This window comes from Lepisma saccharinum, chromosome 22 (assembly GCF_977018435.1).
Source record: "Lepisma saccharinum chromosome 22, izLepSacc3.1, whole genome shotgun sequence".
NCBI lineage: Eukaryota > Metazoa > Arthropoda > Insecta > Zygentoma > Lepismatidae > Lepisma > Lepisma saccharinum.
Genome location: NC_139250.1, coordinates 4,824,412 through 4,840,058, shown reverse-complemented (window position 1 = coordinate 4,840,058; position 15,647 = coordinate 4,824,412). Strand labels below are relative to the sequence as shown.

The window sequence follows — 15,647 nt, the reverse complement described above, 5'->3', positions numbered from 1 at the left end:
CTTTTATTATCATGAAATATTCTCATTTCAGCTTTTGATTCTTGTGGTGAGGTATTAGGATTTGAATTCAGGAAACTTCAAGTTTGATTTGTGCAGATGTTTTTAGTTTGCATTCCAAGTAGCTCTATGACCCACTCGGCCTTGTATAATATTATTAATTATCTAAAGCAACTTATGATCAAGAAGATGGCATATTCAGCTAAAGAAAGGTATGTCTTGATATTACAAATTGATAGAAGTAGTTCCACTAGTTTTTTCCTACTTCAAGTGTTATTGCAAATTGATGTAGAGTAGGAATGCGATGTAATATTGATACAAATTGGCATAGATTGAATTTGATAATTTTTGGCACTACGAATATGCATTCATTGAGTATGTGCAAATAACAGCAGAAATAATACTAACACTTCAAGATCTGCCTTTATATACACGGTCATATGCTAGTATTTTTAGATTGTATTGTCTCAAGTTTCCCATTCTAGGTTAACTCAAGTTCCGGTTATTTTATTAATTCTACATTGTTGCTTCAAATGACTTTTCAAAGTAGTAGGTTAGTTTTGTCTTTTTATACATGGTGCTCCCACCCAAAAAAATTGCAGAAATTTATCAAAATATTCTTTATTCTAACAGAATAAGGATACATTTGATTTCTGAAATATACATCTTTTTTTAAATAAAATTTCAAATGAAATAATACAACATAGTGTACAATAATTCAGGCACTGCCTGCAGTTAAAGGGCGAAGTTCGTAAGTCCCATACAAAATAAGTTACAGGAGACAGTGGAAGTATTCAAAGACAACATTTTCAAGACACACAAGAAATGACCAATGGCTGCAATATCAAAGCTCAAAAGTCAATTAAGTTGTTTGTGAAAAATTGTGAGGCACATGGAAATAATTTTGTTATAAAAAGTACATTATTTTTTAAAGTTCACCACAAACCAAATTGTCTTCAGACTTAACAGTTTTGCAGTCTTTCTGGCTTAATTTTTGCAAATCAAATCATCAGAAGTCTTAACTTATATCACATACTAAGCACCATATTTTTAGATATAAATTCAGGAAACACCTTTAAGTACAACACACGTAGTGATAATTGAACAGTACATACTTTCTGGGGTATTTTAAATTGTGAAATGTACAGAGCAGCGTGTGATAAAGCAAGGTAACTTTTCTGACTTTCAGCTAGCACACATGTCCATACTATTTGAGGCAGTGAAAAATAATTACATGCCACTGTTAAACTGTTGCATTTGCTTTGAGAACTGAAGCATGAGGCACAATTGGAAGGATTGACTTGTTTTCCTATTTTTCTCTCAAATTTCTTGTTGATATAGTTTCAAGACTTGAAATTATCTGTGATAAATAGGTGTCGTCGTTACTATTTTACTTTTGCAATAAGAGCAGCAGACCAAAGCCAGAATTGTGTGGGAAAGAAAAAATCAGCATGGAATGACAGGTATGTTTCACCTTAATCACACAGTGTAAGCTCTTATGTGCATGTTTAAAGGCCATATATTGTAAATTTTCACGGCGTGAGGTGTAGTTGACACCTGTCATGTTGCATTTATTTATCATTGCTCAGGTCTGCAGAAAAATATTTGCTGATTGACCATAACAAGAATCTTTGGAATGTCATCTGCAAGTATGCTTGGGTAAGTAAATATGATACATCTAGTTGTAGGACTGAATGGATGTTTCCACTATGAAGTGAATTGTGTTTTAAACAAATTTCAACGCTGAAATTCACTGCTTATGGCAAATGCACTCTAAGAGCCATGAATAAGTTCAACATCAGTAGGCTGCTTCAAAATGTCTGCTGGTGCATTATGCTCTGGTTTATTTACATGATTTTTTCTTTCGACATGAGGAAGTTGTATCAATACTACTGCGTAAACAAGTATTACACTATTTCTTGTTGAAAAACTTTGTGGCATTGTAGACATATTGATCGTATTCTCCACTTTTAGTTAACGGTTGACTAGTATTGTCAGTTAGGCATGTGGATTCTGGGAGAAAATAGACATTGAAGATGCCAAAAGGTTTAAGTACTCATCTCTCCCCAATTGAATTGTTAAACCTAATTTGAATACCCATACCAATTTTTGAGTAGTGTTCTTATCTTTTGTTATTTTCAGTTTGGGCTCTGCTTTAGTTAAGAAAATTTGGAAGAATGTTGTACATAGCAGAAGTGGGTTTACAAAGATATTTTCGAAGATAATATGAATTACAAACAGCAGCAGCACATTACTACCAAAGGGCCTCCCCAATGACAGTGGTAATGTAGTTGCCTTGTAGTTAAGGGGTATCGGGTTTGATACCTGGTGGAGGCACATGGCACAGTTGTTCGGATTCCACTTTAAACTGTAGGTGAAGTCCCGATTAGCCTATCTTTGGATCAAGTGGGCTAAAAACAACAAATCCAAACATTGCTACCAAAGGTTCTGGGTTAAGTCTCAGCCTAGGAATGGATTGTTCCTACATGAGAGTCCTTTCACATTTGCTTTTTCATCCAGTTTACTACTGTATCAAACTACTTGCTGTTAACAAACTTCCTCTCCTTGCAGTAGACTGTAAAATGCCATAATAGCATGCAAGGACCAGCTGATCTGGTCTAATCTTAAAATGGGTGCATGGAAATAAAATGTAGATGCTATTTGTTGACAATGTGGATTTTAAAAATGATGTAAAAAATTTAGTGAAAATGTCCATTAATTTTTGTAAGGTGTAGGTTTTGCCAAGTATTAACCTCTAGTGGATGGAGAATCGCATGCCTGTGTAGCCTCTGTGGACAGGACCTTTTCAAACTTGCCACGAAGTACAAAAAAATTGTAGCTCGAGAACTAATTGTCACTAAGAAAACAAAACCGATTTCATCTCTGCTTTTAGCAGTTAAAATTTATACATTGTGCCCTCAATAATGAGTGTTAAAGGAAGAAGATAAACTTTTTAATTGGAGTATATCATATCTTTATAATTGTACTAATGAACATAAAAGACAGAACCCAAATATCGCATGTTGTTTTCAAGAAATGGCATGTTATTTGTTGTCACGTGATTCTGGGCAAATTTCGACAGTAGGCCCCCCCCCCCCACCTTTAATTGTAGCACTTTCTTAGTGTTGTTTTTTCTCGTTATTACATGTGAAAGTGAAGTTTTTCAGAAAAAAGCAGTGTTTATGTGTTTATATATTAAGTGGTTTTTAGAAATCTATCACAATGTTAACAAGACTTTTTCAATCTCCGCTTGTTAATAATAGTGACAATGGATATGTTGTTTTGTAAATCAAGTATGTCCTGTTCATTGCTGCCACACAGCAATGTATTTTTTCGTTTTCCGATTCGATGTGTATTTGTCACGATATGTGACTGTTCTGGGACTTTTGGGCCACCCGGTATATCTATTCTCAACGGAAATACCTGCATGGGAGATATATCTTCCACCCATACACAGGAGGTTGAGATTTGCAGTACTGCCATTCTTAGGAGGGTTTGAACTTTGTGCTAAAGATGTAGTTGACTGGGATACCTTCTGGTGGCAGAAGCTAGAAGTAGGGGTTTGGTGTGAGGCACATCTAGCTGCAAACCCTGTGAAAATAATGCATGTAAGTTTCTTGGGAGGCAAAAGTTTGGTGCTGTCAGCTTATTTTCACAATTACAATTCTAATAATGCTTACACTGTTAAGTTATGAGGCCAGGTTTAGGGCTGTTAGCAACCCTTTTTCATGATGTGTTAGCAGCTGCATGTGCCTCTCACCTGGCCCCTTGAACTCTTACGGTTGTTGACTATGTCCTCTGGTGGAAGAAGCTTGAACTAGATGGAGGGTCAATGACAACACCACCTGGTGGCGGAAACTTGAACTAGACTGAAGGTTGGACACCACCACCTGGTGACAGAAGCTTGAACTAGACCAAGGGTCGATGACACCACCACCTGGTGACAGAAGCTTGAACTAGACAGAGGGTGGATGACAATGCCACCTGGTGGCAGAAGCTTGAACTAGACTGAGGGTGGATGACAATGCCACCTGGTGACAGAAGCTTGAAGTAGACCTAGGGTTGGTGACATGATAGAACACTTATCAAGCACCTTGGTCAAGCCCCACCCTTCATGTGTCACAAAAATTGCAGTGTATTAATGCCTAACCACCAATGTATTTAACCCTAACATCAGGGAAAAAAGGGTGGGGCTTGACAAAGAAAGTTTGAGAAGCATGCAATAAGTGATACCAATGATTAAAATTCCTAAACTCACTCCTCGTGCATTTCAAGTACACCCCACGATTACATATATTTTCTGCCTCAGGACATGGAAAGCTAGCAAAAAACATGGGCACTCATTTCTCTCATGAAAAAAATATTATTGCCATTAAATTTGTATCCTATAAATGCACATATAATAAGAATGCGAGGGCTTCTCCAATACATATAGTAATCAAAGGGCTCCAGGTTTGACACCTGGTAGAGCTACATTGGTTCAGATCCCATTTTAAACTGGTCTAATCAATATTACCCTATGTAAAGTAGACTTGCACAACTTTTTTAAAAGCACACCATCTAAAACACAACCCTCTGGTCCCGATTGGCATTTTAAAGTTTGGTCTGCCAAATGCTACAATTAGTATTACTTGATCAACCTGTGGTTCTTATGAGATTATGAAGTTAAATATTTGGATATCCAGATAAATTCACTTTCTATCAAAGTAAGAAAACAAGTTTTGCATGCTGCTTGAAGTAAATACCACTTGCTTTGTCACTTACCTGTATGTTGTGATGGACATTTGCTTCCTGCTAGACGTCCATATATATAAAAAAAAACAATCTGCTGATTGACAGTGTTACAATATACAAAATTTTGACCTCGCAAGACTACTGTATAGTCTTCATCACATTAAACAAACATATTTTTCAGTAATTTCCTCTTTGCAGAATTTTTTACGATTCACAACATTTGTTCAGTTGATAAAACCCATTTCTTACAAGCAGCAAAATAGCAAACATTTCATGTTCAACCAGACAAAATTGTGATTTCTTTCAATTAGAATTGTACATGTAAATTATATAACAGTTGATAATAAAATAATAACAAAGATTCAAGATTTGGATAAGAAAGTTAATGTTAGAATCAAATAATAAGATCTAATGCAAACATATTTCTTAAGTTATTTTCCTTCATTATCTTGCTTTGTATGATCACATATCTAGTGTTCAAATTCATTCATAAAAAAAAATACAGCATCTGTTTAGTACATTATTGGCATTTCTCTAAAAAATACAGGAATTAATTTGTATCTTGATAAGAACATCGTATAATTGTTATATTGTTACTCTGAAAATAAATGTTACATTCATTTTCATTATATATGAACAATGCATATCACTTGAGTTACCATAGAGGGTGCAATAATTAAAGCAAACCAGTTTTAATTTGGCACAATTGGATTGTGGGAGAAGTTTGGATGAGAGATGTACGATACAGCTTTTTTTTTTTAATATGGTTTACCAAGAGAGGGACTTGTGGAGGTACAATAAGTATTGAGGCAGAGGTTCAAGGATCGACATACGTGGGCAAATCAAAAAATAAGTTACACCCAACTCATGTTCCTGTAGTAAGAGAGAAAATAATAATGCTTGGTGGCAACAGTCCAGAATGTTTTCTCCACACACCCAAAGCAGCTGGTTTAGTATGTGATTAGTCACCATGTGGGTATAGCACGTATTGAGGTCACGTCCAAAGTTGAGATTCACTTCCATCATCCAATTTTTGTAGGAACAAAGGCATAAGCGGAGTGAAATTAATCGCCAAATTATCGAGGTGTATACTGAGAATGCAATGTCATGACCCATGATCGGGAAATGGTTCCAAATGTTCGAAGAGGGAAGAACGAACATGAACGATGAACTGTGTGTCGGGCAGCTTGCTACTGTGAACACTATCGACAACGCAGGGCTTGTGAATGCAATCATTACTGCCACGTGAACATTAAAGGAGATTGCAAGTGAACTGAATATATCCTACGATATATGTCTATGCTGATTCACGATCAGTTTGGTTATCGGAAACTGTGCTCTCATTGGGTGGCTGCACTTGGTAACCGATGAGCACAAAGATCAGCTCAATTAAAATTGGACGAAATTTTTACACATAAACTGAACACACAATTTGAAAAGTGCTTGGAATACCTTGGTGGCTGTGTCAAAAAAGTTTAATGTTCATATGTTTTTGTCCAATATTTTTTTTAATGTGTTTTGTTCGTTTTATACAGGATCATGTAACTTACTTTTTGATTTACCTAAGTAATATGCCAACATTGTTTATTTAATGATAAATTGCACAGTGAGCAAGGGGGATTATAATTCAATGTAAAAACTTCTTTTTTTTTTTGGCAGGAGCACACAAATAATTTTATGGCTTACTAACAACTTTTGTGAATATGGGTAATTGTAAATATTCCTTTTGTTTTTTACACATTATGATTTGATTGATGACTTTAATTGTTGCACTCTTGAGTAGAAATCCAAATAGCATATCTGAATAATTACCTGCATAATTTGCTGTACACTATTGCAGTTATAAATTAACCTCACGATTACTCCTCATGCATAACATTATGAATGAAAAATCATTTGTGATGGTTACAAAAGAAATACAAGAAAAAATATATAAATAGAAGTTAATTGCCCAAATAAAGCAAAATCTTAACATGAACATTTTTACCATTCTCAAACAATCTAGTTTCTTTTATAAAAATAACAGATTTTTATACACTAACCATACTCTTCAACATGAAAACTGAAATGTAAAATAATTCTCCAACAATAGTATGAAACACTAACATTTAGAATCTTAACTTGCTGCCTCTTTAGCTACTAAGCACTTAAGTAGTTACCTACAAAAAAACTATCATACATATATACATAACTATTTTTAACAAACAGGCGATTAAAGATCCCTGAAGTAAAACAATTGATGCTTTTGCTCTATATAAATAATATATATATATATATATATATATATATATATTATGTGCACCTTCATAGTATTCATTACATTTTTTCCCTTCCTGCTACAATTAGCAGATTATAGTGCATAGCACTAAAAAGAAGCACCATTTGACTTGCTACAAAAATAGTCAATCTACTTCATAAAACTTCCACTTCCTATCTTGAATACAGGTACTCTCATTAAGTTCTATGTCTTGCATACATTATTTACACAGTCTTTTCTTAAAACATTTTTTTTAGCATAGTAACATTATAACAGGCCCTTCTCAACATTAAAAAATAGACATTAAAAACTGTAACAAATCAACTAGTTAGGATTTCCTCTGACCAGCTTTGCTGTCTACATCATTGTGTAGATTTTTTTGTTCACCTGCATGCTCTCACCATAATGTCAACCGATTTCACTATAATACATTACCCTGTGACTAGCAGCTTACAAGTACACTTTCATTCTCACTGCAGCAGATTCTCGGGAAAACCACAAAAATTAACTCACCTTTTGCAACAGGTTAGGTGCCCAATAACCAGATGGATCGTAAAGAATAAAAATATCTGTGGTCTTATTTTTAACCTGTTTCCAAAATTTGTCGTCTTTCTTTTCTATGTATATATATAACACGAGTTGAGTGTTGAGCAGTCTTTACATTTCTGAGTTCATCACAGCGATTCCCTATCGTGTCATTGGGTATAATTTCTATATACACGTTGTAGGCACAAAAGCTTCACCCTACATTTGAGTCCTCTCGAATCTATCTTTGTCATCGTCTTCGTCATCTTTGTCTTGCTGCTTGTCTTTGTCCTTGTCCTCCTGCTTCATCTGAATGATCGTATCTTCCGTCTGCTTCCTGCTCCCTGCAGGAGATGATTCCGGGGTGGGTTCTTCCGGAATTGGACCCACGGAAGCACTCAGTTCGAGCATCGACCCTCTCCTGCCGGTGGACGTTCGCCTGGACACAATGGAGTCCTTAAGGCCCTCTTCTATCACCAACACAGCACCCGGGGAGTCCAGGCCGTGGAGAGAGGATTCTGAGTTTGTACGTGGGCGGAATCCTTGCATGGAAGCTGCGCTTTCACGCCGGAAAAGGCCAATGACGGAGGCAGTTTTGGGTTTGTCTAAGCCACCTGTAAAGGAGGAGTGTAATTACTGCCCTTGCTTTTGAATGTATTTATTTAGATTCAGGCAATGTGTATCCACAACATAGTGGAGATTATGAGCAATGACAGGAAAAATACAAGTGCTCAACACATAACAGTAAAAAGAAAAGTAAGGTTGATTCCAGTGAGGTTCTGGCAATGTGAAATCTAAGGAAAAGTGTTTCAAAAAACAATATGAAAAAGCATTATTAAAGCAAACATTCTTCTGTTGTTAACAAAATATTTAACACAAGATTAATGCCTTATGTGTGAAATATGGCTTTGAAAGAGAGAATGAAACGTAACACTTCCTTAGCATTCAAAAAAATTACAAAACATGAACACATCAGTGTTTACAATTTTGGCCACTAATGTATTTGTATCTAGTGTTGCCCAAACCTATGTCCTGTTACAAATTTCTAGACAATAGGAAAACTAATCTTCTAGTGTGCCCCGAGAATTCTAAATACAAGGGTGAATCAAATGAAAACATTAAAAAGTCCAATAAAATTATACCTCAAGTATCGGCTCTTATTTAGAAAACATCCTGAAGGTTATAACAGTGACTCAGGTAATTTTGTCAATTTAAAGATGGACGCTTCACTGTGCAATTGCAACAGTGAAAAGCAGTGGCCATTTGAAAGCATAAAACTTACAGAAATTCTCTGGCAAATGAAAGTTCAACAAGCATACCGCATCAGCAAGTTTATAAATAGACGGGAAGTTCGATAATGGTGCCACTTCTCAGACAGATGGGTGGGAAAACTTCTACAATGGTGCATAACTGACTGCACGTATATCCTGAATATAATTTCTTCCGAGGTTACCAAACACTTTCGGAGTACTTACATTACAATCTGTATCCTGTATGCTTCACAGACAAATGAAGTCAAAATTTGCTACATTTTTCAAAGCATAACACATTTTCGTTAATACTTTTCATTCATTCAGGCTATGTCATCATACTCAAGTTTTATATTTGTTAGCAGATACTACAAGTACTTCGTAAGTCTACGAAATCAATTCATTATGCATATTTTAATCTAATTGCATATTTAGAATCTTAACATTTTGTGTGTAATGTCACATATGTAACGCTGGAATGCCCCATGTTGAACAATAACAAATGAAGGATTTCATTTGACTCATTACCCTTGCAGATCTATTTTTCTGAAGAATATCACCAAGGCTTATCAAAAATAAGAAACCTTTTCCCAAAAAAGACATATTCAAGAGTATCTCAAGGTTTGGAGTATGATACAGAATGGGAGCACATACGTACCAAGGAATGTTGAAGATGGGGAATTGTATGCAATGTACTCTTTATTGGAGCACCATGCAGGGAATTCCTGCTGCTTCACTGGGAATGCAAAAATGTCTTCGTCGTCATCCCTCTTCCATGGCAGAACTGTTTCCGTAGCAGTAGGGGTCACGTTGGCAGCTTCTGTAAAAGGTGATACATGTGAAATTAAGGATTAGTTCAAACCATATGCTTGTCATTTTTTCTTTTTTACTAACTTACCAACAAACTAATAAGAAAAGGCTCTTTCGAGAATAGATGTCGTTTATGGTACTGTGATTGGCTTTTCCATTTTTTTAATGTGCTAGTTGTATATTTAGGTAGTTCACAGTGCAATGTTCTTGCATTTAGATAACAGTCTGCATTTGTTAACCATGAGAAAGTCTGTACCAGATCCAACATTCAATGACAATTAGATTATATCAACCAGATCTTTATACAAATGGTTGAAAGCTTACCTACACACAAGGTGTGCAAGTTAAGCACTAATTTGGTCGTCCAGTCAGTATGCTGTTTCACTGCCACATAGAGCTGAGTTTGATTTCAAATGGGAATTTTTCCATCAATATGTCTGCATAGAGCAGCTGTGGGGTTCACCCAGCCTCTAATAAATGAGTATTAGGAATAAATGCAGCCAGTGTATGGTGCTGATCACATTACCTCCACACCCATTGTGCTGGTGGTACCTATAAAACTATCTATATCATAAAACTGCTGATGATAATTTCAATATATCTATAACACTAACTGTTTCCACAAAATTGTCCATGTTATAATTCTTACAAATATAAAGCTACGTAAATCTGTAAATATAGTTTCTCTTTGTATATAATTTTGTCTGCAAGAAATAATTTTGTCTGCAAGAAATGATTCCAGATTTATGCCAGATAATTGCACCACTTTATGTTGGTAAAATTTTGTTAGGATATCTTTGGAACAGGATGTCAGTTTACAACACACATATACTGTCAGCACACGGAGGACATCAAGGTGAACAACTTTTCTTTGTGCTTGACCTGTGGAGGCCTTATGCTACAAACAGTGACAAACTTGTGATTTTTATCCTGCATGTATGAAACAACCCCAGAAATGTTACACTAGAGACTGACTGTGTAGCAAACTAAGAATGTCTTGTGAATTGTAAATAGTTTGAAGATGATTTACAAATTTTTCTATGATTCAAATAAGCAAGTACAATATGTTTCCAGCGCAAACTCAAGTTCTACACCAGCAGCTCTGACGTAAAACTTAATCGGAACGAAAAAAGAACGTAACATTGGATTCCATATTACTCCGGACGTCCCTCAGATCTGTTGGTGTAGAACTTGAGTTTGCGCTGGAATGGTGACGTAAATGGAGGGGAGAGTAGGAAAGGGATAGAGGGGAAGTAGCTTTCACCTCTTCTCCTATTGAAGTTGTTTTACCAATGCCAGGTGTGCAATCGTGCATGTTTTGATCTTTTTTTATGAGTTCCTGTTTTTAAGAGATCTTAATTGATACAGGTGTTTTCAGTTTTAATGGGTCTTTTAAATACTGAGGTTTTTTAAAATTTAAATATGTCAAGGACAGTTTTTAAGTATTTTTAACCCAACCCTCTACCTAATACTCATATTACACTTTACAACGCAGCATTGTTTTTTAGTGCTTAGAAATAATTATGAACCTGATGAAGGGGGCACTTGTACCCTGCAACATTCTTCAACAACTGCATGCTCACTTACGTAAGTAGTTCTTTAAACTAATGTTATACTATTTTTAGTATTGTTTATGTAGATGCATGCATGGTTTTGAAGGCAATTAACATGATTATTCTGCTGCCATGATATTATTTCCAAAGCATACATTATCCAACAGAAAAAAAATAAATGACTGTGGCAACTTTTAATTAGTGCTGTAGGATTTTTTTTAATGGGCTCGTAACATCCAAATGAGACTTCGAGCAAAATAATATGAAAAGCCATTCATCTCGATATCCTCGACACACTGTAAGAGTTTGTTGGTTGCATCCTGATTAAAGCATCTTGGAAGTGCAAGATCAAAATGCTAAATAAGCACGAATAAAATGAAGTCCTGTTTCATACATGAGGGCCTAAAGTACAAGCAGTGTGTTACAGTCTACAGCTAGTGTGTTAGGTGGTGCTTTTTAGAACTTTTTATCCTTTATTCTTACCTTCCTCATCTGAATCTGCTGCATATTGGATTTTCAAATAGAGAAAGTTCAATGTAAATAAGATTGGAATAGGTATCAAACATTCTTTTAGACAGACCCCAAAATATCCAGACTGCAACTCTTTTGAATACAAAAATACTTGATATAACATACAAACGAGCGTCGTTCAAGTCAAACTAGGACTTTTGATTTTTCAGAGTGACTGAACGCACCAAGATGTATATAGAATGAGAGAGAAGTGTCTACTATTACCACATGAAGGGCTAACACCACAGGTGCAGGAGTCACTTGTTATACAAGCTGGCAAACAAGCCTTTGAGTGCAAATGTGATGATGAAATTTCTTGTGAATGAAGGCATAAAACAGTGAAATTTACAGAAGATTCCAGCACAGTATGGCAATAGGAGTCTTATCTGCAATAAAACATTTTAATGGTTCAAATGGTTTAATGACTGCCATATGTCAGTGCAAGACGATCCCGGACAAGGTGGCTTGGAGCCCACAGCAGTCCCCATGAACATTCTGCAAGTAGAACACTGCTCTTGGATAATCAACCGATAACATGTTGCCCCAGTTATCAACAGCATTTATTGCTGTCAGGTTTTCAAAGATGTCCATAATGCTCCCAAGAAAAACAGCCTGGTTTCAACCACGAAAATAATTTTGTTTCTGCGAGAGAATGCACGTCCCCATACTGCCCACCAGGAACTTGACTGGGAGTTAAGACTTGTTTCAGGCTAAACAAGTTAAAGGAATTTCCCAGAGCTCGGCAGTGATGATATAAAGCAAGCTGTCTGATTATGGCTCCAACGTACTGAGAAATGTTTCTATGCTGCAGGTATCCAAGTGGGGATAAGTGCATTACTGGGTGATTAAATCAAGAAAAAAGTCTATACAAATGCATTACATTATTCTGAAAAATCAGTCCCAGTCTGACTTGACCATCCCCCGCATTATAATCTGATGCAGAAATTTTCTCAATATATTGACAGAAGTCAACTGTTGTGAACCTGATGTGATGGACATCCTCATTAAAAAAACATTAGCAGCACTGAACAGTCCATACAACATCTTCCAGATGCTACTGTCGAAAACATATGCCAAACCAAAGAGGGCTGTTCTGCTGGGAACCATCTCAGCAACATAGGAGGTCAATATGTACACACATACTACAGTGGCAAGAGTCTGTAATTACAATTACATTAAACAGTTGCAAATATATAATGTCCTACCTGCATGCATATGGCTATATGCACAATTTTTACACACTGCCACTCCATGCACTTTGTAAGGGGAAAAAACATTTAATCTGAGTTACAGCTAACAAGGGGAGGGTGAATAATTTGCCTATTCTAGGTAACTATCAATGCAAATTGTGAAATAAAAATGCTTATCAAAGATGTATATTGTGAACTTACTTTCTGCATATGCAATTACATAAACTGAATTCTAATTTACATTTCACCACCTACAAATGTTCATTATTTTTCTAAATGGATACGTACCATCTTGATCAAAAGATCCTTTTTTACTGCTAGTTCCACCCAACTTTTTTTGTCCCTCCTCTGCAAAGGTAGAAAACGAACAATTAAAAAAGTAATACTGAAAAGAAAATTACAAGAATGTGCAACATAAGTTAAGAGTTTTTATGGTAATATCACTTGATTGTCCACCACTTCCAATACATCTGTAATAGTTCTACATAATCTAAGCTCTTGTAACAATTACTATATTTTAAGTTATTTCTGAAAGTCTAAAAAGGAAGATACAAATTCATGTATTTTTGCTTGACAAAGCCAAAGCTACTGGCTTCAAGTGCATGTTAACATCATACAGTACAGCATAGATAGACTGGAATGCTATGATGGTTGCATTGCATTATAGGAATCGAGGTAGTAATACCAAACAAAAGACATATGTAAATTTAGCTGGTGGGTCAAACACCAGTATAAAACCACCCTTTCTATATATTTTGGCTGTTGGACATCACTTTCCAGCCTCTTGGGTTAATTGCGACAACAATGGGAATGAATGATGAACTGATGGAACAAACACAATTATTCTTAACCAGGGTTTGAACTGCAACGTCTGGCTTCATGGCATGTTATGCTGACCACTCCTCCATGAGGCTGGCACAACATTCTTGCAAGAGCCCATTGGATGTCTAGCTGAATAAAAATTATGGATTATGATCTTAATCCAGTTTCATCTGTTGGTACTCAAGATTATCACTGAAGAACCAAAAAGTAAGTAATTTTAGTCTTTCGTTCAAATATTGACCACAACTTCCTTTTTGTAGGAATTCCTGTTGCTACAGTCAATGCAGATAAATGTTTTACGAATCTAATTGGTTTTCAATAATTATTTAGTTTCCGTACCTAAAATAATTTCAGATACCACAATCATATCCTGTCAATATGTTTTCAGGTTATTGTTTATTCATCGTGAAATAAAATCAATCCACTAACGGATAGACACTATCACCTCTCCCCCTTCAATCACCACAACCATGTTAGTACATAATTGCATTCTAAAATAAAGCTGCATTGGCACTCGCCTCTCCAAGTTGAAAGTGGATCATAGCAACTGTGTTTCACGTCATTCTCCCGGTTTTCCTCTCCTCTTGTACAACATGCCATGGTAATAAAGTTGTCTATGTGAAACCACTGTGTCTTATTTTATTATGCATTTAACATGTCTTCAAAGATAGAAGAGTTAGTCCTTGTGCTGCCTGGAAGGAGCTACAAAACCAGAGTACAGAGGCTGGATTTCAGTAAAAATTTTAACATGAAAACTGAAGAGAAGGAAATAAAATAGGTGTAAAATAATCTGATTTTTTTTTCTTCTGCAAAACTGCTCAAATTTTCTGAACAAAATTATGCACAGACTGACTTGCAAGAGAATCAATACTGTAAAGAATGATACATCACAGAATGCACAAAAGTCTGAGCATGATACCACTGAGGGGGGGAAAACAAAAGGGCAGAAATTTATAACAAAGGAAATTCATCTATTGAGAGTAGCATAGGTGAAAAAATGTTCACTACAGCTTTAATTCTGAAGTTGTAAACATTGAAAATGCACACACTGCCATCTATTGTCAAGTCTTAGAACTAGATAGGGATGCAAGTGGCTCCATCTATTAGCAAAGATTTGTACTATCGAGCTTCAAAAGTGAATGCCCATGCCATCTAGTAGCAAATGCCTGAACTAACATTGGGAAAAATTGCAAAACACTCCTTGTACCTCCAGTCAGTAAGGATGTTACCTCAAGACCCCAGCCCAGGCCCAACCCCAAGAGAGATCATGGCAGTTATGTGATGGGAAAGGTAGATGAGGTGGTTGTGGACATTCAGCTAACCCCCCGGGGCAGTTATGGCCTACAGGCCGGAAGCAAGGGGCTCGCTTTGGCCCACTGGAAGGGGTGAGGTTAAGATGGATTAGGACTTTGGCAAAGGGGATGGTAGAGAAGAAGGGAGGAAAAAGCGATGTTCCCTGAAGGGGATTTGAACCCGTGGCCTTTAGGTTATGAAGCAACACCCTTACTGACTGAGCTACTTAGAATGCTCACCATATTACTTTTCGGAACTTCTATTTCCTCCAGATATGAAGGGCATAAGTCAAAAGTTCCGAGAAGTTTGTTCTTTCAAGACTTGCAGGACACTCTTAATTTAGACAAGGAAAAAGAAGAAAAAAAAAAGCTAGAAAAACCTAACTTCAGGGAGCTTTTGACTTACTGACTGGAGGTACAAGGAGTGTTTTGCAATTTTTCCCAATGTTAGTTCAGGCATTTGCTACTAGATGGCATGGGCATTCACTTTTGAAGCTCGATATTACAAATCTTTGCTAATAGATGGAGCCACTTGCATCCCTATCTAGATCTAAGAATTGACAATGGATGGCAGTGTGTGCATTTTCAATGTTGAGAATTAAAGCCGTTGGGACTAAATGTTTAATCCATACACCCCCCAGGTGATACATGGAATTTTACTGAGATTTTATAAATTCCTACTCCACCCCTCCCCAATACATACATGT

General features: G+C 36.2%; 2 protein-coding genes across 7 annotated transcripts in view; one reads left to right on the top strand and one right to left on the bottom strand.

Moving 5' to 3' along the window:
• LOC146004567 (uncharacterized) overlaps window positions 1-12,939 on the top strand; it is a 46,322-nt gene extending 33,383 nt beyond the window's left edge. Inside the window, exons 4-5 of one of the 2 annotated variants that reach the window (XR_014443946.1) lie at window positions 32-209; window positions 12,602-12,939. The gene's annotated coding sequence lies outside the window, so the exon portion shown is untranslated. Of the gene's footprint in view, window positions 1-31; window positions 210-9,299; window positions 9,740-12,601 lie in introns of those variants that run through there. The other variant, XR_014443947.1, reaches the window with a different exon arrangement.
• LOC146004568 (putative Na(+)/H(+) antiporter nhx-9) overlaps window positions 603-15,647 on the bottom strand; it is a 334,088-nt gene continuing 319,043 nt past the window's right edge. For all 5 annotated transcript variants that reach the window (XM_083143438.1, XM_083143439.1, XM_083143440.1 and 2 more), the window contains 3 exons: window positions 13,115-13,174; window positions 9,422-9,583; window positions 603-8,127 (listed from right to left, as the gene is read on the bottom strand). In XM_083143438.1, coding sequence (XP_082999564.1) covers window positions 7,733-8,127; window positions 9,422-9,583; window positions 13,115-13,174 — 617 coding nt within the window. In that variant the 3' untranslated portion in view covers window positions 603-7,732. The remainder of the gene's footprint in view (window positions 8,128-9,421; window positions 9,584-13,114; window positions 13,175-15,647) is intronic.